At 43.7% G+C, this 23876-nt stretch overlaps 1 protein-coding gene across 3 annotated transcripts in view; it reads left to right on the top strand.

Moving 5' to 3' along the window:
* The window catches only part of RAD51B (RAD51 paralog B), a 692465-nt gene that overhangs the window by 584907 nt on the left and 83682 nt on the right, over positions 1-23876 (top strand). For all 3 annotated transcript variants that reach the window (XM_067732518.1, XM_067732498.1, XM_067732489.1), the window contains exon 10: positions 19299-19377. In XM_067732518.1, coding sequence (XP_067588619.1) covers positions 19299-19377 — 79 coding nt within the window. The remainder of the gene's footprint in view (positions 1-19298; positions 19378-23876) is intronic.

Here is a 23876-nt window from a genome sequence, read left to right as displayed (position 1 = left end):
TTAATGGCCATGAACTTACTAGTAATTCAACCATTTCTTCTTTCTTTAGCAGCACCCCATGGTAATACTAACAAATGTTAACACTAACAATTTCAGTAACGGTTAGAAATCTCATTTTAAACCTAAATTTACAGTGCTGTGGACTGTGTATAAAACTATACATTAGCCTTACACACACAGACACTCTCACATGGGCAGCAATCAAAAGCAAATAGATCATGGGACTAACTCTCTAGCCTTCAAGACAGAGAACATCACTAACTTGCCTGTATTTTTTGCTTGCTCCCTTACCACAGTGGAAAGAAATGTACGTTTCTTAGGTTCTTATGATGTGCCATTTTTTCATTAATTTCGTTCATCTCATTAATTTTCACAATAAGCCTATGAAGCTGGTATTATCATGCTCATTTTAGAGATGAGGAAAGTGAGGTGTAGAGAGGTTAGAGTGCCCAAAATCATACAGCCAAGATTTGAAGCCACGTCTGACTAAATTCAAAGCATCTTACATTTTGTAATAATGATGATCATACTTGGCTCCAAGCTACCTTTTTTCAGTCCGTTGGAAGAATGATTTGAGGTTAGTTAAAAATTATATTGAGCACCATCGAGAGGAGCTTTTTGGTGTCTAGTACTTTTATGTATGGGATGTGCGTGTGTGTGTGTGTGTGTGTGTGTGTGTGTGTGTGTGTAACTGACCCTCAAAGCTGGTATTATGATAATACCACCAAATCACTACCTGATTGGAGATAGAAGAACTAAAGCTCACAAAGAGAGCCTCCTCTTTAATGTGGAGGTTTGACCACTCATATTTATCTCCACCCTTTCTCATGATCTATCTGAAATTATTTCAGTTTACTAATAATAAAAAATGGTAACCCAAAAGGGCAAAGAGATTAGATCCCCTTGAGACATGAACAGGTTTCAACAAGATATTGGAAGACGGGAAGAGATAGAAGATTGACAAGATATAACAGAAGAAACTGCAAACCAAGGCATTTTCAGTGTAGCATAACAGTAGAACACTTACAAGATTTCCTGAGACTTGGAAGCACCAGATAGCAGAGAAGGCAGAGAAGATGAAAACAGGAGATAGGCTGAAAATTTTACATGAAATATAGGAAATAGTTGGACCACCTTTCTCACCCTAGACAGCCAGGAGACCAATCTTCAACCCAGGTTGAAGGCCAAAATTTATCTTTGGAGAAAATAAATTAGAGAAGTTTCAGACTTGAGACTTCAAACAAAGCAGAGGACAAGGGGAGGCACTGGCTAAAACAAGGGATTACACCTGCCAAATGGTGAATCTGAAGCCCCTTTCCCTGCCCTGCTTCTAGAGTGTAGGAATTGGACAAGAGATTGAACAACTCTTTTCTGTAAATAGCAGTCCACCTCTGAGAAGGTATCTCCATGTATTGAAATTCATCAGTGTCCAGTGAATCCCACCAATTTACAAATGTTGTCCATGTACACAGTCTTTCTAATTATATTTTTAGAATAAATTATATTTTCTATTATATAATTTAAACATGACTGAACAACCAAGGATCACCTGACTTTAGAACGTGCCTCCCACATCAAAGAGAAAACAAAACAAACAAGAACCACGAGAAGTTAGAGATAATGCAAGATTTAGGGGGAAAAGACCCTTAAACTATAATTAATATCCTCAGAGAGTTAAAGATGATATGAAAACAAGAATAGGTTGTGTTGAATTAGAAATAGTCATAGGACAAGAAAGAGCTCCTGAAAATCAAAAATATGGTAGCTGACATAAGTTCAGTTAAAGGGGTGGATGATAATACCAAGTGATATTATTTGAATTATGTGTAAGTGTTAAGTTGATTAAAAACAAAACAAAATAATCAATTTTCTAGAACTGTGAAAATATTTAAAACAGAAAAAGAATTGCAGGGTTGAATAGGGGGAGGTAATAAAGATGGGTATTGAATCAGAATGTTTAAAAATTTGTCTTGGGAGACTGAACATATAGAATGGCAGAGTAAGACACTCAGACAACCTGCAGCTCCTCAAAATCAACAAGAACATTGACTAAAACTGTCAAAATCAACTTTTTCAGAACTCTGGAAATTAATTAAAGGCTTGGAAAGTCTGGCGAATTTTCATTCAAGAAAACCAGGTGAATCTCAGTAAGAACAGCAAGATTTGTGGCATTAAACTTTCACTAATTCCATCGTCCTTTCCCCAGATCTGCAGTAAGCTTGAAAGCCAACCATCTCGCAACTACATTAGCTTTGTACTGTAACTTGGAAAGGTTTGGAGCTCCCCAAAAGCCCTGTCCAAGAGAACTGTCACTATTTGACCTGACTCAGAACTTGGTTTGTGTGAATATTCCTACCTACAGGGTGTTCATTGAAACTAATCAGTAGCAATTGTTTACCTTCATGGCTGCCTAAGGTTCTGTTACCAGGTAGAGCTAACAAGAGGCTGACCAAAAAAATTTTAAAGGAAAAATTGGGGGATAAGATGTCCACAAGGAGCTTTGTAAAGGTCCTACATATACCAGGGACTCTAGAAGGCTACACACATGCCCAGAGCTTTGCTCATGCCCAAGAAAGACCTGAGAAGACCTTAAGCTGTCACTTCTGGCTGACCTTGAGGCTCTGTAAACAGGAAGTGAACGTTAAGACAAAGTTTTAAATTGCATGAATGCATGCCCCAACACACACACACAGACCATTGGCAAAAGCTGGGAGACTTACCGATTCAAGGCATTTAGGGAAATCTGTTTATTCAAATAGAGTTCAATCATTAATCACTAAGTGACTTCATGTGTAAGGCATCTTCAATAAAATTATAGGCTGACTCCTGATCAGAAACTGTGGAGGCCAGAAGGCAATGGAAAGATGTAATCAAATTGCTGAAAGGAAGACTGTCAACCAAGAATTGTATATCCAGCAAAACTATCCTTCAAAAATGAAGAAGAAATTAAGACACTCACAGAAATACAAAATCTGAGACTTTGTCACTAGTACACCTACCCTACAAGAAATACTAAAAGGAGTCCTTCAAGCTGAAATGAAAAGACTCTGAGGGTAACTTGAATCCACCTGAAAAAGTAAAGAGCACTGGTAAAGGTAAATATATAGGTAAATATAGAAGCATGAATGTGGGATTTTTTTTGTAATTATTTTTTTCTCTAATATGATTTGAAAGACAACTGCATAAAGCAATAAATATAAAACTATGTTGGTGGACTTCTAATGTATAAAGATGTAATTTGCATAAAAATGGTAGTACAAAGGAGGAGAAGAAAATGGACCTACATTGGAGCAAAGTGTTTTTTTTGTAAACAGTTTAAATTAAAGTAGTATCAGACTGAACTAGATTATTTTAAGTTAAAATGTTAATAGCAGTCCCCAGGGCAACCTATAAGAAAATGGATAGTAAAAGAAGCAAAAGAATTAAAATGGTAAACTAGGAAAATATCTAACACAGAGAAATCAGTAATAGAAAAATAGAGGAACATAAACCACAAGATAACACAGAAAAACACATAGCAAAATGGCAGACATATATCCTAACTTATCAATAATCACATTAAAAGTAAATGGACTCAGGACTTCCCTGGTGGTACAGTGGTTAAGAATCCACCTGCCGGAAGATGGCGGAAGAGTAAGACGCGGAGATCACGTTCCTCCCCACAGATACACCAGAAATACATCTACGCATGGAACAACTCCTACAGAGCATCTACTGAACGCTGGCAGAAGACCTCAGACCTCCCAAAAGGCAAGAAACCCCCCACGTACCTGGGTAGGACAAAAGAAAAAACTAAACAGAGACAAAAGGATAGGGACGGGTCCTGCACCAGCGGGAGAGAGCTGTGAAGGAGGAAAAGTGTCCACACACTAGGAAGCCCCTTCGCGGGTGGAGGCTTCGGGAGGCGGAGTGGGGGAACTTGGGAGCCGCGGAGGAGAGCACAGCAACAGGGGTGCGGAGGACAAAGCGGACAGATTCCAGCGCAGAGGATCGGGCCGACCGGAACTCGCCAGCCGAGAGGCTTGTCTGCTCACCCGCCGGGGCGGGCGGGACTGGGAGCTGAGGCTCCGGCTTTTGTCGGAGCGCCGGGAGAGGACTGAGGTTGGCGGCGTGAACACAGCCTGCAGGGCGTTAGTGCACCGCGGCTGGCCGGGAGAGAGTCCGGGGAGAAGTCTGGAACTGCCGAAGAGGCAAGAGACTTTTACGTCCCTCTTTGTTTCCTGGTGCACGAGGAGAGGGGATTGGGAACGCTGCTTGGGAGAGCTCCAGGGACGGGCGCGAGCCGCGGCTAAAAGTGCGGAGCCCAGAGACAGACATGAGACGCTAGGGCCGCTGCTGCCACCACCGGGAGGCCTGTGTGCGAACACAGGTCACTAGCCACACGCCCTTCCGGGGAGCCTGTGCAGCCCGCCACTGCCAGGGTCCCGGGATCCAGGGACAACTCCCCCGGGAGAACGCACAGGCGCGCCTCAGGCTGCAACGTCTCGCCGGCCTCTGCCGCCGCAGGCCCGCCCCACACTCCGTGCCCCTCCCTACCCCCGGGCCTGAGTGAGCCAGAGCCTCCGAATCAGTGGCTCCTTTAACCCCGTCCTGTCTGAGCAAAGAACAGACGCCCTCCGGCGACCTACACGCACAGGCGGGGCTAAATCCAAAGCTGAGCCCCTGGGAACTGTGAGAACAAAGAAGACAAAGGGAAATCTCTCCCAGCAGCATCAGAAGCAGCGGATTAAAGCTCCACAATCAACTTGATATACCCTGCATCTGTGGAATACCTGAATAGACAACCAATCATCCCAAATTAAGAAGCCGTGTGGATGAAAGGCTCTTGGTGCTGCAGCCAGGAGTCAGTGCTGTGCCTCTGAGGTGGGAGAGCCAACTTCAGGACACTGATCCACAAGAGACCTCCCAGCTGCACATAATATCAAACAGCAAAAATTTCTGAGAGATCTCCATCTCAACGCCAGCACCCAGCTTCACTCAACGACCAGCAAGCTACAGTGCTGGACATCCTATGCCAAACAACTAGCAAGACAGGAACACAACCCCACCCATTAGCAGAGAGGCTGCCCAAAATCATAATAAGTCTACAGACACCCCAAAACACACCACCAGACGTGGACCTGCCCACCAGAAAGACAAGATCTAGCCTCATCCACCAGAACACAGGCACTAGTACCCTCCACCAGGAAGCCTACACAACCCACTGAACCAACCTTAGCCACTGGGGACAGACACAAAAAACAACAGGAACTACGAACCTTCAGCCTGCAAAAAAGGAGACCCCAAACACAGTAAGATAAGCAAAATGAAAAGACAGAAAAACACACCGCAGATGAAGGAGCAAGATAAAAACCCATCAGACCTAACAAATGAAGAGGAAATAGGCAGTCTACCTGAAAAAGAATTCAAAATAATGATAGTAAGGTTGATCCGAAATCTTGGAGATAGAATGGACAATAGAATGGACAAAATGCAAGAATCAGTTAACAAGGACCTAGAAGAACTAAAGATGAAACAAGCAACGATGAACAACACAATAAATGAAATTAAAAGTACTCTAGATGGGATCAATAGCAGAATAACTGAGGCAGAAGAACGGATAAGTGACCTGGAAGATAAAATAGTGGAAATAACTACTGCAGAGCAGAATAAAGAAAAAAGAATGAAAAGAACTGAGGACAGTCTCAGAGACCTCTGGGACAACATTAAACGTACCAACATTCGAATTATAGGGGTTCCAGAAGAAGAAGAGAAAAAGAAAGGGACTGAGAAAATATTTGAAGAGATTATAGTTGAAAACTTCCCTAATATGGGAAAGGAAATAGTTAATCAAGTCCAGGAAGCACAGAGAGTCCCATACAGGATAAATCCAAGGAGAAATACGCCAAGACACATATTAATCAAACTGTCAAAAATTAAATACAAAGAAAACATATTAAAAGCAGCAAGGGAAAAACAACAAATAACACACAAGGGAATCCCCATAAGGTTAACAGCTGATCTTTCAGCAGAAACTCTGCAAGCCAGAAGGGAGTGGCAGGACATATTGAAAGTGTTGAAGGAGAAAAACCTGCAACCAAGATTACTCTACCCAGCAAGGATCTCATTCAGATTTGATGGAGAAATTAAAACCTTTAGAGACAAGCAAAAGCTGAGAGAGTTCAGCACCACCAAACCAGCTCTACAACAACTGCTAAAGGAACTTCTCTAGGCAAGAAACACAAAAGAAGGAAAAGACCTACAATAACAAACCCAAAACAATTAAGAAAATGGGAATGGGAACACACATATCGATAATTACCTTAAATGTAAATGGACTAAATGCTCCCACCAAAAGACACAGATTGGCTGAATGGATACAAAAACAAGACCCATATATTTGCTGTCTACAAGAGACCCGTATGCTAACACATATATATGGAATTTAAGAAAAAAAAAAATGTCATGAAAAACCTAGGGGTGAAACAGGAATAAAGACACAGACTTACTAGAGAATGGACTTGAGGCTATGGGGAGGGGGAAGGGTAAACGGTGACAAAGCAATAAAGAGGCATGGACATGTATACACTACCAAACGTAAGGTAGATAGCTAGTGGGAAGCAGCCGCATAGCACAGGGAGATCAGCTCGGTGCTTTGTGACCGCCTGGAGGGGTGGGATAGGGAGGGTGGGAGGGAGGGTGACGCAAGCGGGAAGAGATATGGGAACATATGTATATATATAACTGATTCATTTTGTTGTGAAGCTGAAACTAACATACCATTGTAAAGCAATTATGCTCCAATAAAGATGTTTAAAAAAAAAAAAAAAAAAAAAGAATCCACCTGCCAATGTAGGGGACGCAGGTTTGATCCCTGGTCTGGGAAGATCCCACATGCCACAGAGCAACTAAGCCCGCGCGCCACAACTACTGAAGCCTGCGAGCCTTAGGGCCCATGTGCCACAACCACTGAGCCCGCGTGCTGCAAATGCAGAAGCCTGGGTGCCTAGAGCCTGTGCTCTGCAACAAGAGAAGCCACCATGATGAGAAGCCCACACACCATAACAAAGAGTAGCCCCTGCTCGCCGCAACTAGAGAAAGCCCACGTGCAGCAATGAAGACCCAATGCAGCCAAAAATTTTAAAAATTGAAAAAAAAAAAAAAGTAAATGGACTCAACACTTCAATCAACCCCACCCCCATGATCCAACTGTATAACGACAAAGACATAAATCAATGGAAATTATATACCATGCAAACTGTGATATTGTGATTTATAAGAAGTATATATATTTGGTTATTCAGATGACCAAAATATATTTCTCATATATATTTAGTCTTTATCCATAGTTCCTGACCCACATGTTCCAAAACCCTTGGAATTTTCTGAGCAATAAGAGCAACGGGAGCATCTTTTGTTACAATATTTAGTCTCTTGTCCTTAGTTTCTGAAAATGCTTCAGAGCCATGATAGTGAAATGGTTGTTTTGTTATTTCTAATAAGCCCTTTCCACCACAACTGGATTTATGTTAATGAAGATGACTTTTGTGAAGCACCTAAGGATAGGAGCTGGTTTCCAGGAGAACCAACCACGAAAAGAGGGTCAGAATTTTCAGTCCCACCCTCTGACTTCTGGGGAGGGCAGAGGGGCTAGAAGTTGAATCAATCAGCAATGGACAATGAGGTAATCAATTATGCCTATGTAATTAAGCCTTCATAAAAACCCAAAAAGAGAGGGGTTCAGAGAGCTTCCACGTTGGGGAACAAGAACACTTCCACATGCCGCCATGCTGGACCCCAAGCTCCACTAGGACAGAAGCTATTTTGTTTGGGACCTCACCCTATATGTCTCTTCATCTGGTTGTTGATTTGTATCCTCTAATATCCTTTATAATAAATTGGTAGTCTAGTGAGTAAGTGGACTTTCCTGACTTTTGTGAGCCATTCTAGAAAATTAATTGAACACAAGGAGAGGGTCATGGGAACCTCCAGTTAGTATGCAGTCAGTCAGAAGCACAGGTATAAACCTGGGCTTGCAACTGGCATCTGAAGTGGAGGGCTATCTGAAGTCTTGTGGGACTGAGCCCTTTACCTGTGAAATATGATTCTATCTCTGGGTAGATAATGTCAGAAGCAGGGTTCAATTCTCAGACACCCTGCTGGTGTCTAAGAATTGCTTGTTGGTGTGGGAAGGTCTCCACAAACATACACCTTGGAATTGGGTCTAGGAACCAATTACAAATAGTAACCAAAAAAGGGCTGGAGTGGCTATACTAATATCAGACAAAATAGACTTTAAGACAAAAATTATTATTGGAAACAAAAAAGGACATTTTATAATGATAAAAGGGCGAATCCATTGGGAAGACATAACAATGTTAACCATATATGCACCTAACTGAGCCCCAGAATATATGAAGCAAAAACTGACAGAATTGAAGGGAGAAATCGACAATTCAACAACAATAGTTGGAGACTTCAATATCCACTTTCAATAATGGATAGAAGGACTATGCAGAAGATCAACAAGGAAATAGAAGACCTGACCAATACCATAAACCAACTAGACCTAATAGGCATCTATAGAACACTTTACCAAGCAATAGCAGATATACATTCTTCTCAAGTGTTTGTGGAACATTCTCATGGATAAACCATATATTAGGCCACCAGACAAGCCTCAGTTAATTGAAAAGGACAAAACCATGCACACTAATCACACTGAAATAGAATTAATAGTCAATAACAAAGGGAAATTTGGGGGATTCTCAAATGTGTACAAACATACACAAGTCACTCCCAAATAAGCAACAAGTCAAAGAATAAATAACAAGGGAAATTAGAAAATACTTTGAGAAAATGAAAACAAAAATACAACATACCAAAACGTATTAGATGCAACTAAAGCGCTGCTTGGAGGGAAATATATAACTTAAATACCTATCTTAAGAATTTTATTGTATGTAAATTCACCTCAATAAAGCTGATATTTAATATAGAAAGAACTAATGAGCCATATTTTTTGACTGTATAAATTTGCATACTACCATATAGGTGTAGTCGCTAAATTCTCTCTGATTTTAGTATAATTGGGGAAAAATCACTAACTCTTTCAAACTACATATAAAGTTCACTGGAGGGGCTTCCCTGGTGGCGCAGTGGTTGGGGGTCCGCCTGCCGATTCGGGGGACACGGGTTCGTGCCCCTGTCTGGGAGGATCCCGCGAGCCGCGGAGCGGCTGGGCCCGTGGGCCGTGGCCGCTGGGCCTGCGCATCCGGAGCCTGTGCTCCGCGACAGGAGGGGCCCCAGCAGTCAGAGGCCCGCGTACCGCAAAAAAAAAAAAAAAAGTAAAGTTCACTGGAAAAAAAAAAAACCCTAACGTGGTTTTTAAGATATATGAACAAATATTAAGCTTATAGTTAATCATATGAATGCTAAAGTATCTAGGGGAAAGTGTACTGATGTTTGCAATTTACTTTAAAATGCAACAACAACAAACAAATAAGATGGGTTGGTGGATGAATAGATAAGTGATAGAAACAAGTATAATAAAATGTTAGTGGTAGAATCTACTTGATAGGTTTATGGCTATTCACTATAAAATTCTTTTAATTTTGCTGCATGTTTGAAATTTTTCATAATAAATGATGGGAAAATTATAAACTCAAAATACCACTCTGACCCTGAACTATTGCCATCCCATAATTTATAAGTGAATAGCCTATTGATCTGAAGAAATTACTGTTTTCTTTAAGGAACAAGCTCTTTTCGTTTATAAACTTTGGGAACCTAATGTATCATATAAACATTTTTAAACAATCACTTCACCCCGAGAGATGTTATGAAAGAGCATAATGATACTCTGCGGGGGGATAAGATCTTGTAGCCTCAGGGCCAAACTTTCTAGGAGAATCTTCCCAGGGTCTAGAATTATATTTCGTAAGGGATTCAAATCAACTTCAGATTTCTGCCCCCAGTTTCTGTAGGAAAATTTATGAAATAGGCCACATGTAGGTAAATTAATAAGTTCATGCCTGCTCAAACACAGTTCATTTTTCCACCCTGTCATTTTCCAGCACTGTATTACTTCTACAGATCTTGCTCCCCTATTTTGAGAAAGCAGTCTAGACACCGTTAAACTCATTCTCTACTCTCCCCTCATAATCTTGCAAAGCTGTTGGTACTGAGGCTTCAGTGTTCCGTGGAGAGTGATCTTCCAAGTGATGGAGCCGATTCTAATCAGTATACAGTCCAGATATGGACTGAGACCTGGACCTCTGCCACCTTTCCCTACAGCTTTCTTAACACAATGACTAGGGAATTCCTTTGAGGATCACTGAGTACACTTCAAGCCCCCCTGATCCTGTGGCCTCCTTCCAGCCACAGAGATCTTCCTGTCTGGAGCATTTCCGGCCTTTCTGTCCCTTGGCTTGGAGAGTTCAGCTCAACCTGGAGAAGGGACAGAAGACTTGAGGTTATCAAAAGCCTGTTGAATTATCTGATGCAAGACTGGCTGGCTTGTTTGCCTCCCTGGCTCTCTTCCTGGGCTTCAAAGCAGCTGAGAAAACAACCTTTTTCTAAGTCTTGGACAAGGAGGAAAATCCCTGGCATGAAGGATTTGTGTCGCAGACTTTTGGCACAGCTAGAGGAAAGGTTTGGTTAGCTTAGCAATGGGTTTTATTAGCCCAGGCATCCAGTTGAAATGAGATAATAGGATCCCTGTTGAAGGACATTTTAGAGTCAGTGGGTTTGCTCCCTTTGCTTCTCAGCAGGACCCTTGCATACGGATGAAAGTATTAGACATGTTCAACAAGAGCGTCACTGGTGAGTCCATCCACTGCCACATAATCTTGCTGATCATGGGGGAGACTGAGATAGGGTTAAAAAATTAGCAAGCTAGGAAACTGTGGATGGATGCAAAGTCCTATTTCTGAGCTAGGCAACTCAACTGCTTCTCACTCCAGTTTTCTTGGCTAAACACATTACATTGTCTTTAGGCCCTGCGTTTTGTAAATAGAAAGAAAGGGACAGAAAGAACACCAGGCCTACCACCTGCCCCTACAGGAAGAAACTCTGCTTACACTTTCCTTCTGCCAGCTCATTTTACTCTGCCCTTTGCCCCCAACCAATATGAGATTTGGGGTAATGGGTGGGAAGGGGAAGGAAATAAAAGAGAGGAAGGATTCATTAGCAGTGTTAAAGGAAGCCTGCCTGGCACAGGATATGGAGAAGAGAAAGTGGAAGAACCAGTGCCAGCTTACCCTCAGCGCACGGCTGCCTATTCATGTCTGCTTCCCTGGGCCACAAAGGCAAAATTCACTTTTTCCTCAAGTCAGGACTCTTTTGCAGAAACTCATATACCCTGCCAGGACCAGAACTCTATAAAAACAGCCTCCAGGATAGCCTGTAGCCAAGGTTCCTGACATCTTTGTGCTGTCTTCTCCACACTGGCCTTCCTGGCCACCCGTGGAGGTGACGGGCTAGGCTGGGTTGCTCCAGAGGAGGGTCGCACCTATACTTTAAAAAGGCACAGGCACTATCCCTAGAAGGTGTCGCCATCCTGGAGGAGGCCTGAGGTTCCTAAGCCCAGCACTTTCTGTTCTGTGGCTCCCTTTCCACTTTCTGAGCCTCTTGGAAGTGGGATCACGCCAGGAAAAACATGTGATGCTATAGCAAGCTGAAACCAAAGACTTGACTTTGGTCCTGCCCAAGCTGAGAATCTTGGCAGTGATTGACTGGGCAGCCTGCTCTTTTCTGTGGCATCGTCTAAGTCCCCCAACTTTGGGAATGGGGTGCCAGTTAAGTCCTCAAAATGGGTATGAGTCAGAGCTTCTGAGGGTCACCATTATTTTTTTTTGTATTTCATAACTGAACTTCTGTTATGCATACAGCACCACACTGGAGGCTGGTAGCACCAGGAGGAGCAGCAATGATGATGATGGTCTCTGCCTTCAAAAACATGGTAGTAAATTCAAGTAACATTAACTATAAAATGGTGGAGAGGGCTTCCCTGGTGGCGCAGTGGTGGAGAGTCCGCCTGCCGATGCAGGGGACATGGGTTCGTGCCCCGGTCCGGGAAGATCCCACATGCCGCAGAGCGGCTGGGCCCGTGAGCCATGGCCGCTGGGCCTGCGCATCCGGAGCCTGTGCTCCGCAACGGAAGAGGCCACAGCAGTGAGAGGCCCATGTACCGCAAAAAAAAAAAAAAAAAAAAATGGTGGAGAGAACAGTAAGTGCTATTAGGGAGGTACAGATAGTGTGGTGGGTTCAAGAGCCATTACCCCAGGCTGGAGAAATTGGCAAACGCTTTCTGGAAGAGGTAGCATTTTTATGGGGTTCAAAGAGTAGGTAGGATTTGGACATTCAGACATGAAGGGCAGAGGAAGCTTGTGAACAGCTGAATCAACCTGCATGGATGCCCTGTCCGGTTCCCTTCTTTGGCTTGAATCGTGCCATATCCACGCTGCAGAAGGAATGCCCTTATTTGGTGTTATGTATTCCGCCTCTTTGATGTCTTATCCCATGGAAGTGGATTGATCTGTGCTTGACAAATCGGGGGCTACCATCGTGCTGGTTAAAAGTACAGACTATAGAACTAGTGGCTTGGGCTAGAATCCTGTCTTCGGCACTTATGAGCTGCCTACCTCAAAGGGTTGTTCTGAGGAATAACGTCTGTTGGTTGTCATTTCCATCATCATCATTACTGTGGGAACCTTGGAAGGCCCCCCCCACCCCAATCCTGTAGGACTTTCCACCATTTTAGATCAATTCCTCTTTTCTGAGAGTCTCATATTAAAATGCAAACACCAGAAAGGGGAACACTGGAAGGTTTAAACCAGCTATGCTTTAGAGCTGAAGAGAATCAGCTGACAGCTTATTTGCTCAGAGCAAAATAGGTACCTGAGTGGAGGGATGTAAAGAAGGGGAAGAGGGTCTGTAAGGGGAGGCCAGTGAGCTCCAAGAGCCATCTTCTCCCCCCTTGTTGTTTTTTTTTTTTTTTTTTTTGCGATATGCGGGCCTCTCACTGTTGTGGCCTCTCCCATTGCGGAGCACAGGCTCGGGACGTGCAGGCTCAGCGGCCATGGCTCACGGGCCCAGCCGCTCCACGGTATGTGGGATCTTCCCGGACAGGGGCACGAACCCGTGTTCCCTGCATCGGCAGGCGGACTCTCAACCACTGCACCACCAGGGAAGCCCCTCCTCCCTTGTTTTATTTAGAGTACCTAGGCCTCTGGATTTTCGCTTGTACACTGGGAGAAACCTTCACACATACAGCATGGGGATAAAGTGAGGAACAGTGAACAAAATGCCCATCAGTCATTTTAGGAGCCCACACATGCAAAAAAGCACTGCACTGGGCCCTATGGGATGGAAGGGTATGGAATCAGAGGAAATGCCCCTGATCTGTGCAATCCCATCAAGAATTCAGAACATACATCTAGGAAATAAATTGAGGTAGAAACAGATGACAGTCTTTTTTGTTGTTGTTGTTCGTCTTAATGGTGGAAGTTTAATTAATGGTCTACGCTATGATTGTGTGTGTGTTTTCTTTTTCTTTTTTTAAATTTTTGTGTATTTTTTGTACAACTTTTAAAGATTACTATCCATTTACAGTTATTATAAAATATTGGCTCTATTTCCCACCACATATTGGCTATATTTTCCTATTGTACAGTACATCCTTGAGCCTATCTTACACCCAGTAGTTTATACCTCCCCTCCCCCCACCCCTCTGAGCCCCCCGCCCCGTGGTAACCACTAGTTTGTTCTCTATATCTGCGTGTCTCAGATGCCAGTCTTTTAAAAAGTGCAAATTCACACAGCGCAAATTGAATCCTCTTGACCCATAGTAGGTACTCAGTAAATGTTTGCTGATGGATGGATGGACTGAATGAGTGAATGAGTGCCCAAGAATGAAGGGCTCACAGTCGAAGGTCAAAGTGAAAAAAAGCCCAAAGGCCTAAAGGCTTCCTTGTATTATCTTCTGCCACCAGAACGTCAGCTCCATGAGAGCAAGGACCGCATCTGTCTTGCCCCCTGCTATGTCCCCTGCACCTAGAACAGTGCCTAGCACAAGGGAGATTGCCCAGTAAATGTTTATGGGTTGAACAGGTACATGCGTAGATGGGTGGATGGTACAAATAATGGAAATTACTTGCAGACAGTAGTGGGATTTGGGGCCCAACACTTAGTACCTATTAGGTATACCTTAAATATTCCTCGAATAATTTAAAAATATTGATGAACACGTTCCTTGCAAGGATAGGTGAAGAGAGGAGAAAGTGTATCCAATAGGATGTAGCTACAGTCGAGCTTGTCTGATATGAAGGAAACATTCAAGAAAAAACAGTCTGGCTATTTGCAGGAAGTGCGATTATGGCTCACAATACCACACGCCTGCCTTGTGGAGTGCCAGGGTTTTCGGAGCCGCATGGGTCTGTACTCATTCTTACCCAACTACATATTTCCGTGAACCCTCAGGGGGTTCCAAAGCTAGCTACACACACTGCACACGTGGCTGAGTATGATAAAAAATTTTTCACTAAGGCTCCGGGATTTTATTAAGCAGCCAGGCCCTCCCTGCAGGGCTTATGTATTGAAGAAGACAGAAGGACATCTGACAGCAGCACAAGTCAGGCAGTGATTAGAACACCCCAGCTTTATAGGTTGACAGCATCTAAAACAGAATAGCCTAAGGTATCTGCTAGGGAGGGTTGTTTGCTTCATAAGAGGGTAATTTACTGTTTGAAAGGCACAAGGGCATGGGGTACTCATTCAAGTCTAAAAAAGGGAAGGGTCAATATGTATTCCCAAAGATAGGTGGCAAGCATCACTTTTTTTTTCTGAAATCTCTTGGGCTAAAAAGCTAATTTACACTTCCCCTCTATACTATGTTACACTATAGAATCTCCAGGTCAGAAAACTCATATTAAAAGCAATATGCGGGGCTTCCCTGGTGGCGCAGTGGTTGAGAGTCCGCCTGCCGATGCAGGGGACACGGGTTCGTGCCCCTGTCCGGGAAGATCCCACATGCCGCGGAGCGGCTGGGCCCGTGAGCCATGGCCGCTGAGCCTGCGCGTCTGGAGCCTGTGCTCTGCAACGGGAGAGGCCTCAACGGTGAGAGGCCTGCGTACCGCCAAAAAAAAAAAAGCAATATGCATCTTCACCCCAGGCCTCTTACCAGCATGTTTGCATTGAAGTGTTTGTGGTCATGGGTTGCTCTGGGAGTCTGACCATCTTGATGGTTCTCCCCTAGTTGTCCTCTTGTTTGTCACTTCCCTGTGGGAATTTGGGCTCCAATCCAAACACATTGCACCCAGCATGGTTTGCTGAATGAGAAGAGCAGAACCTTGTTCTAGATACTTCCCTTGTTCTAGATACTATGTCTCCATTGATATAACCTGGGATCACACTAGATTTTTGCAAACCACATCTCACAGCCAACTGGTATTGAACTGTAGTAAACCAACACCTAATTCATTTTCTGAATGTTAAATCTCATTTTCCCATTCTGTAACCAATAGTTGGTCCTCTATTCTTAAGGCCAAGGCCTTACATGTATTTCAATAAAATTGTGTCCTAAAAGATTTGTAGGATTTGTCCCAACACTGTAACCAAATTCAGATTTGTTTTCATATAATGATTGTCTAATCTAATATAGTAACTCTTCTCCTAAAGTTTTTTGTCTTCTGTTACCATATTCAGCATCCCATCAATTGGTTTAGTCACAAGTCCAAATGTCACGTTTTCAATGAGGTCTTCTCTTACTACCCTATTTTAAATTGACCCCTCTTTTGATCCAGTACACTTCCTATACTCTTTCTCTGTTATTTTTCCTCCATAGCACATATAATCATCTAATATGCCATATATTTCACTACTTATTCATTTCGTATATTATCTTTTGCCTCCTTTAGAATGTAAGCTCTATTCAGGTGGCAATTTTTGCCAGTTCTCTTCCCTGCTGGATCCCAGATGTGTTGTATAGATTGAATATAACAGTTGAATACATCAGTGTCCTGATTCAGGTCAGTAAAAATGTTTAATATGATAGGACTAAGGATAGGATCAAGTACATCCTACTAGAGGTTGTTACCCCTCACCAGATTGCTATTGATCTTTTGGTCGCTTTCAAATCCACTTAATGGTGTTAGCATCCAGCCCAACTTGTTTTTACTTTATCTAGGAGGCTACTGAGAATTTGTTACATTTTTTGCTGAAAATCAAGTAGTTCATGCCGGTGGTAGCCCTCTGATCTATCAATCTGGAAGTTCTTTGCCAAAAAAGGAAGTGGGATTCATCTGACGTAACTGATCACTTCCTCTTTCTAACTGCATGCAATCATCCTTTGGATGACCCATTTTAAACCCTGCTTGGGAGGGACAGGGCATTAATCAATGACCTGTCCAAACCCCTTGACTTCCTGGAAGGGAGGTACTTCCAGGTGTGAGGTCCCTTCGTGTGAGGTCCTCCTGGCTGGGGCTCTGGGCATGTTCACAGAGTGGGCATGAGCTCCCTGGGGGAGGAAGCTGTCAGATGATGGAGGTAGCACCACTGAGCTGAAAGGCTTAGGCCCAGATGTCATTTAGTGGTTGCATTGGAATATCACATGCTTTTGTCTGAGTCTCAGATTCTGTGGTCTATAAAATAAATTTTCAAAACTATAGTATGATGCTTTATTGAATACTATTTATTTATACCCTTTTGGTTTCATGTCCAATTTTTTCATGCAGGCAGTAAAGATCTGAGGCTTGGGATATGTTTATTTCTATTGCTCTTTGAGCTAAAGGATTTATATTTCTATTCTCCATTTCCTTTTTTCCCATTCTTCCTGAGACACCTGTGGTTTAGGTTCTTGTCATCTCGTGCCTGAATTATTACAGTAGCTTCCTAACTAACTCCAGGATTCCTGTCTCTTTCTTCTCCATCTTTGACTCTAGAGTCAGGCTAATTTCCTGAACCTGGCTATTCAAAATGTGGTCTATGGACCACAGCATCATCATCTCCTAGGATCTTGCTAGAAAGACAGACTCTCAAGCCACGCTCAAAACCTACTGAATCAGAATCTGCATGTCAACAGGACCTGCAGGTGATTCAAACCAACATTAAAGCTTGAGAAACACTGTCCTCTCTTCCACCATGCCATTCCCCTACCAAGGGGCGTCCATAAACTCACATTGAACCATCCCTAAACTATCTCTGAGAAAAGTTTCACCTTAATTTTCAGGTGAGATGTTTTTGATGTGAAGATGTAAATGCCCACCTATACCATCTACTCATTGGTTCTGAGAATGATGAGCAAGTTTACTTAGGTAACTTTAGAGCAGTTATAAAAGTTGAGATTCACCTTGAGTTGAATTCTTCTAGTAAAAGCAAAGTATATTGGTTTTTGGTGAGTAAAAGTTAAGTGGTACTTGGGAAACATGTGGTGAGTTGGTTGGAAACGTTCAAACTAAGTTTCTTAGTTTGACACAAGCATTTTATATACTTAATTTAATCCTCAAAATAATCTCATTTAGGTGAGATTGTTATCCCCATTTTACCTATAAGGAAACTGAGACTCAAAAAGGTGAGGTTGTCCAGAGCCTCAGTACTGGGTAGAATTCAGGCTACACCATAGTAACAGACATCCGAAATACGGTGGTTCAGACAAGTGGCTCTGTACTGAGCTGGACAGGTGACCCCAGGTGGTATGCTTTGCTGATTCATCAGGTCACCCAGCTTCCTTCTCCCATATTGCTTCATCATCCCCCAGGATGTGGCTGAAGCTGGTTCCTACCCTTGGGAAGAGGGAAAGGGAAAGTGAAGAGCCCATAATTTTCTTATAATCCAGAAGTTCTACCTGTCACTGTACTCACATTCTGTTAGTCAAAACTTAGCCACATAGCCACATCTAGTTGCAAAAGAGGCAGAAAAATGTTGAAACCTGGAGAGTGGTTAACTAACCAGAAAAGGGTGGCGACTGGGGGAGATCACAAGCGCTGCCACAGGCCCTGAGTTGATTAGTGGGAGAACATAGATTCAAACTCCATGACTTCAACGTGTGGTCTTTCTACCATTCTTTTCAACCATTTCTCATAGTTGACAGTCAGTAAATGTTTGTTGAATTGAGATAGATTGAGATAGTACATGTGAGCCTTTTGGTTATTTGAAATTATTTCTTCCTTCTCCCTTGCCGCCCTGATTACCTAAGTGGCTCTGTGCCAACCTATCAGTATTTTTTTATGATGTTAATTTGTAAAACGGAAAGTGGATATTCATCTTCCTTCAGGAGAAATGTTATAATACAGTAATCTGCCAGTTCTTAGAGGTTCTGTGGAATCATATGAAGTGTGATAATGGGTGTTAATGATAGTAATTTTTTTAACAACCAAATGACCATCCCCTTTAAAGTGGGTGTTCTTAGGAGAATGCCATTGCTCAAAATATTTTTGATATTTTATGTTGGCTGATACAGCAGTAAACTCTCACCCCAATAATACTTCATGACAACATCATCAAAATCACAGAGTCATGCATACAGTCATAAGCATTTAACCAATGTGTATGTGGGTCTCCTGGGTGTCGGCTGTTTAGACTGGGCCTGGCTGGCCAGCTCTGGGTCAGGTGTCTCTCATTCTCCTTATGAGATAACAGATTATCTTGAACATATTTCTCTCTGGCAGTAGCAGAAGCATAAAAGAACAAGTGGAGTTATGTGAGGCTTCTTGAGGCCTAGGCTAAGAATTGGCACAATCTGTTATTCAAAGCAAGCCCTGTGGCCGAACCCACAGTCCAGGGCCATGGGAAATACTCTACGCCTCATGTAAAAGGGAATGTAGTCACGTGGCTAAGGGTGTGAACACAGACTTGGTGAAGGTTTGGGGCCAACAAAGCAACCTATCATGGCTCTGCCTTCACCAAGTTATTTTGAATATTTGCAGTGATGTTAAATCTTTATCTTTTAGGGGTAGATTTTATTTTATTCTTTTAGTAAAATAGCTCAATTTATGAATGAAATTAGACAATCAGGCTCAATTTATCTTTGGGCAGAAAGGTGGCTATTTAGGCATGCGATATCATAATGAAACTTATGTCTAGAACTGGTTCAAGAATATGGCATTCGGTGGTAGAATAGTTAGAATTGATGTACAGCCTTCCAAGGTGATCAGCTGACTGAAGGAATAATACCCATTTGTTTCTGAAATAATTTCACAATGAACAAACCTCACAGTTTATAGTCACATGTTCCCACTTTGTTTCAAAGTGGGAATAGGAATGAATAGAGGCTCATCTCTATTTCCTTTGACTAATCCTGAGCAAATATGCTTTCTGTGCAGATTCTCATTGCCAAGTCCCCTCTGGCGACCTTCACCACATTCGTCTACACCATCGAGAAGGAAGGCCTGGTTCTTCAAGGTAAGATTCTCGGATTAAGCCATTTCTTTAGGCTGGTTATGCTCAGTGCTGCCCATTGCGGGTGATAATTACTGTGCTCCTGATAGAAGCTCCTTCGGGACGGAATCAAAGGCCAAGATGAATTGACCAGTGATGTTTATCCTGATAAGATAAGAGAGACTGGCCATTGTGGCAAGAATTTGACAGAGGTTACGGAGAACTACAGAATCTCCTAACAGACAACACAAGAATGAGGGACAAATCGAGTAGGCTAGGAACTGCAACCAGCCCAGTCCTCTTCACAGATTCCGTGGGGTGAGGGACCAGGAGGTAGGTCTCTGACACCAGCGTGGAGGGCCCAGCCCTGCCTCAGAGCCTTCTCACTTAGCGGGTGGAAGAACGTCATGGCTTCATGAGCGCTACTTCCTCGGCCCCCTTCTGGTTACTCCATTTCCTCCCACTGTGCTCAAGTCCCGACTGGGGACCAGGCCTTGCAGACCTGCACTTTGTGACACGGGCCTGAGTTCCGGTTCGTGGTAGAGGCCCCCAAGGCCACAACCTAGAACTAATTCAACAAACGGGGAAAAGTGGATTGAGGGGCAGCATTCTCAGATGCTGGGTCCTCGGGTGGTTAGAAAAGGCATCCAATGGCAGGTCTGCAGAAAACAGTGAACAGGAGGGGGTAAATTCAAACCCCATTGAACTTAGTGCACAGGGTCAGATGTCCCAGACAGCTTTGTAGATTAAGAAGGGTCCCCACAGAAGCGCTCAGGATACACGTCTGTCCCCCGCTGTCAGGCAGGAGGCCCTACCCTAGGAGATGCGTAGGTGCCCATCTAGCCGGAACCACAGAGGAGCATATTGTCATTTTTGTCCATGGGAGGAATATCTGCCCTTTAGGATTTTGTAAGCTGAGTATTTTTCCCAAGTCTGTGAAACAGGGTAAGTCCTTACAATATCCCCACGGAGACACATTGCATTGTAAAGATCTAGCAGGGCTTTTGTGGGGCAGGCTAGACGGTTCATGCTTCTGACTGAGGAACAGGCTGCAGCCTTCCTTTTCCTCTCCTTCTAAAACATCCACTTCTTAATGGACCCAGAAAGCAGCGTGTTTGTTTGGTGCAGCTGAGCTCCACAGCAGGGACTCGGGTCCAGGGAAATTTGGAGTAAGAACTACTGACCTTTGACTCTTAGCCTTTGACTTATGCTATCTAAGTTCCTTGGTAAATATTTTTTTTACAATTGCAAATATTGTTTTCTGACAAAGAAGCAGAGATTTTAAGACCAGATTAAGCAAAGCAAACAGCAGGCCCCTTTGTTACAGACTCTCTAAGGGTGTATAAGTAATAAGCAATCAGAAAGCTGGACTGGTGTTTACCCAGTGCACAGTGTGCCCTTTGGCTCTCCATTTTTAGAGCGTTCCTTAAAAGATTAGAAGTCTAGTAAATAGCAATTTTAGATGAAGATTTCAAGAAGTTCTATGGAAGATTACAAGATAATTTCATGAGGAAAAGGGCCAGTTCTGCCCAGATGGCTTGTAGGAGGGCCTTGATATGGTGCCTGTATCTTGATCACTCGGCATTTTGGTAGATAACATTTGAAAGCATGGTCTTATTTGGATAACTTTTGGATAATATTGGTGGGAACAAGATACATACAATTGCCTCTCTGACTCTCATTGCTAAGATCATGATTTTGACAGGAAGGAGGAAATTGTTTAGGGAAAGTATTTAGAAACTGGAACTACAATGAATTGAAAAACTACAAAGAAAGACTATTAGACATCGTTGGAAAATGGGAGAAAGTGGATTACTAAAGGAGGCTGACCTGGAGCTGGGTGTCCAGGAAAGAGAAACATTCAGGAAAGTGTCTGATGATGCAAGAATCCCAACCAGTAAATAAAAATGTCTGGGAGATTTCAGAGCCTCACCTATTTGCTTTTGAAACTACACCTTCCTCTCTGAGGTTTTTGGAGGTGGCAGAACTCTCTGCCCCTGTCAGCAATGCCACTTAATGCAAACCTCTGGGCATTCCCTCCCCTCCGGCTATGTGCTCCCAAGACTTTGGGGAAACAAAAAGGAGCTCTGATCCTCAGAAAAATGGGGATCCCTCCTGTATTAGAGAGACCACCTTGGATTTCCATTCCAGCTCTGGTAGGTTCCTGAGAAAATCTCTAGCATCCTAGTTGTGTCGGCTTGAAAAAGACAATGTTGTCCTTGATTCAGTGCTTTGCAAACTGTTTTGCAACCCATTGGTGGGTCGTGAAACAAAATTAAGGAATCATAACCAGCATTAAAAAAAAAAAGAAATAGAGAATGGAAAATAACATACACATATTCTATTTCATGAAATATTTCTTGTGTGATGGTATGTGTGTGTACATGCTTGATGAATTTATGTACAGAGGTTGCAGTGCAAAATGTTTTTCTTACTTGGATTGCAGTCATCGGCCTGGGTGATCTCTAAAGGCCTTCCCACTTCACCTTTATCTGATTCTCCAAGGAGATGGTGTACTTATCATTCACTTAGCTCAGTAGAGTTCTACCCTTGAGATCTCCACAAACCAGAACATAAAAGCTTATTTTTGCCCCCAGTCTTACCAGATGACTGAGCTAAAAAACACCTGCACCATTCCCCAGGTTTAAAGCAAAGAAACCTTTGATCCCTGGCTGATAACCTTGGAAAGGTACCAGACATCAAGGCCAAGAAGCTTTTCTTGTGTGAGGGGTTGCTCTGGCACTATAGTCCTGAGGTGGCATGGAGGTTGGTACCTACAGCTCCGGGAAGGGGTATGCAAGCCATGTCTGAGGGGCATAGAGACAGAGAGGGGAAGGGCTGGAAGAGGGAGGGCAGCTCCTGTGGTACCAACTAAACAGGAAACTGCTAACCCAGCCACTGTGGCTCAGCATTCCGTCTTTGTAATGGAGCTAACCTGAAGTGGCAGTAAAGAAGAATCCAAACGGGCTACCCTGGTTTTTTGGGTGGGGAGCAGGGCTGTTAGTGAGTGTGGGAATGATCGCTGGGTGCCTTTCATCCCCTTAGCAAGACCCAAGATTCCTACCAGCCTGCTAACCAGGAGGTTTTTTTTTTTTTTTTTTTTAACATCTTTATTGGAGTATAATTGCTTTACAAGGGAGACGCAAGAGGGAAGAGATATGGGAACCAGGAGGTTTTATACTACCTGAAGAGCTCCTGAGTGCGGGAGCAGAGGGAGGGAATAAAAGGTGAGGGCAACATTCGATTTACCGGCTCCACAGGCCATTCCCCTCCCCGGTTCTCAAGGATTAGGATGCTGAGAACAGCCGACAACTGGGGGCCTTACAGCCTTCCCGCCCCTTTGTTCACTGGGATGGGAGGGACAATAAAACGGCAGGCTGGAGAGACTGAGGGGCTTGGTATAGAGATTTCTCAGGCTGCTTTTTAAACACTTGAAGGAGCCGGTCCATGCTATTGTTGTAGTAAAATAGAAAGCGGAACTATTCTCCTTTTGCAAGAAAAAAAAAAAGAAAAGGAAAAGAAAGAAAACCCACCCTCCAGCATCTTCAGGAGGCCGCCTGGCTCAGGCTATTACCATGGTAATACCGTGCTGTTTGCATCTTCTTTGTCTGTCCTCACACTGGTCCGGGATCCTGGCCTCTTCTGGTTGGGCCCCAGACCCTGGAAACACTTGGGCCCCAAAGGAGAGGGATCTCACAGCCCCCAACTTCCTGATGGTTCAGACTCTGAGAGGGGCCAGGTCCCAGCAGAGGGTTCAGCTACTTTGTGCAACTGAAGTGGGAATGGTGGAGGGGGTCGGGGAAGATCCCTTTAATCCATTTTTCCTTTTGTTCCCAGAGTTCACCATGAAATCCCGCTGTTCACTGAGTGGGAAAGCTTAGAGGCTTGACCAGCCCAGAGAGAGGCTAAGGGGTGCCGGGACCTAGTGGAGAGGGAAAAGCAGGACTTGGCTTTGGGAATTGGCTTGCATGGAGTGGGTCCACAGAACCACAGGGCTGCAGAAGGGAAGGGGGCGTTTACAGTGAACTCCAGCTTGACCCACATCTGTTCTGGTCATGTCCTTTGCTTCCCCAGCAAGCCCCAAACGTTGTGCCACCCAGAACACAGCTGGGGTCCCTGGACCTCTTTGTCAAGGCCAGGAATAAAGATTCTGTACTTGAAAGCAGCCAGGCTGTTGCTGATGCTACAGGAAGCGAAGGGAAAACCCAGGACCTGGGTCTCCCGGAGCCATCCTGGCTTTCATGGGGCTCCAGGCAATAAAGGCCTGCTGACTTGGCGAAGAAGGAGATGCTCTAGGAGGGGTTGGCCAGGGAAAAGGCAGAGGTGAGCTCAGGGGGCCTCCTCCTCGTGCACTTTTCCCTTGCCCTACACTCTCCTTTTCCTTAGGAATCTAGGAAGCGTTTGAAAAACGAAAACCAAGTTGTTTTTTGTTGTTTTTAATTTAGTTATTTAGTTTGGGCTGTGTTGGGTCTTCGTTTCTGTGCGCGGGCTTTCTCTAGTTGTGGCGAGCGGGGGCCACTTTT

The sequence above is a fragment of the Pseudorca crassidens genome, chromosome 1 (assembly GCF_039906515.1).
Source record: "Pseudorca crassidens isolate mPseCra1 chromosome 1, mPseCra1.hap1, whole genome shotgun sequence".
Classification (NCBI taxonomy): Eukaryota; Metazoa; Chordata; class Mammalia; order Artiodactyla; family Delphinidae; genus Pseudorca; species Pseudorca crassidens.
Note: the sequence above shows the minus strand (reverse complement) of the source record. Positions and strands in the feature narration are given on the sequence as shown.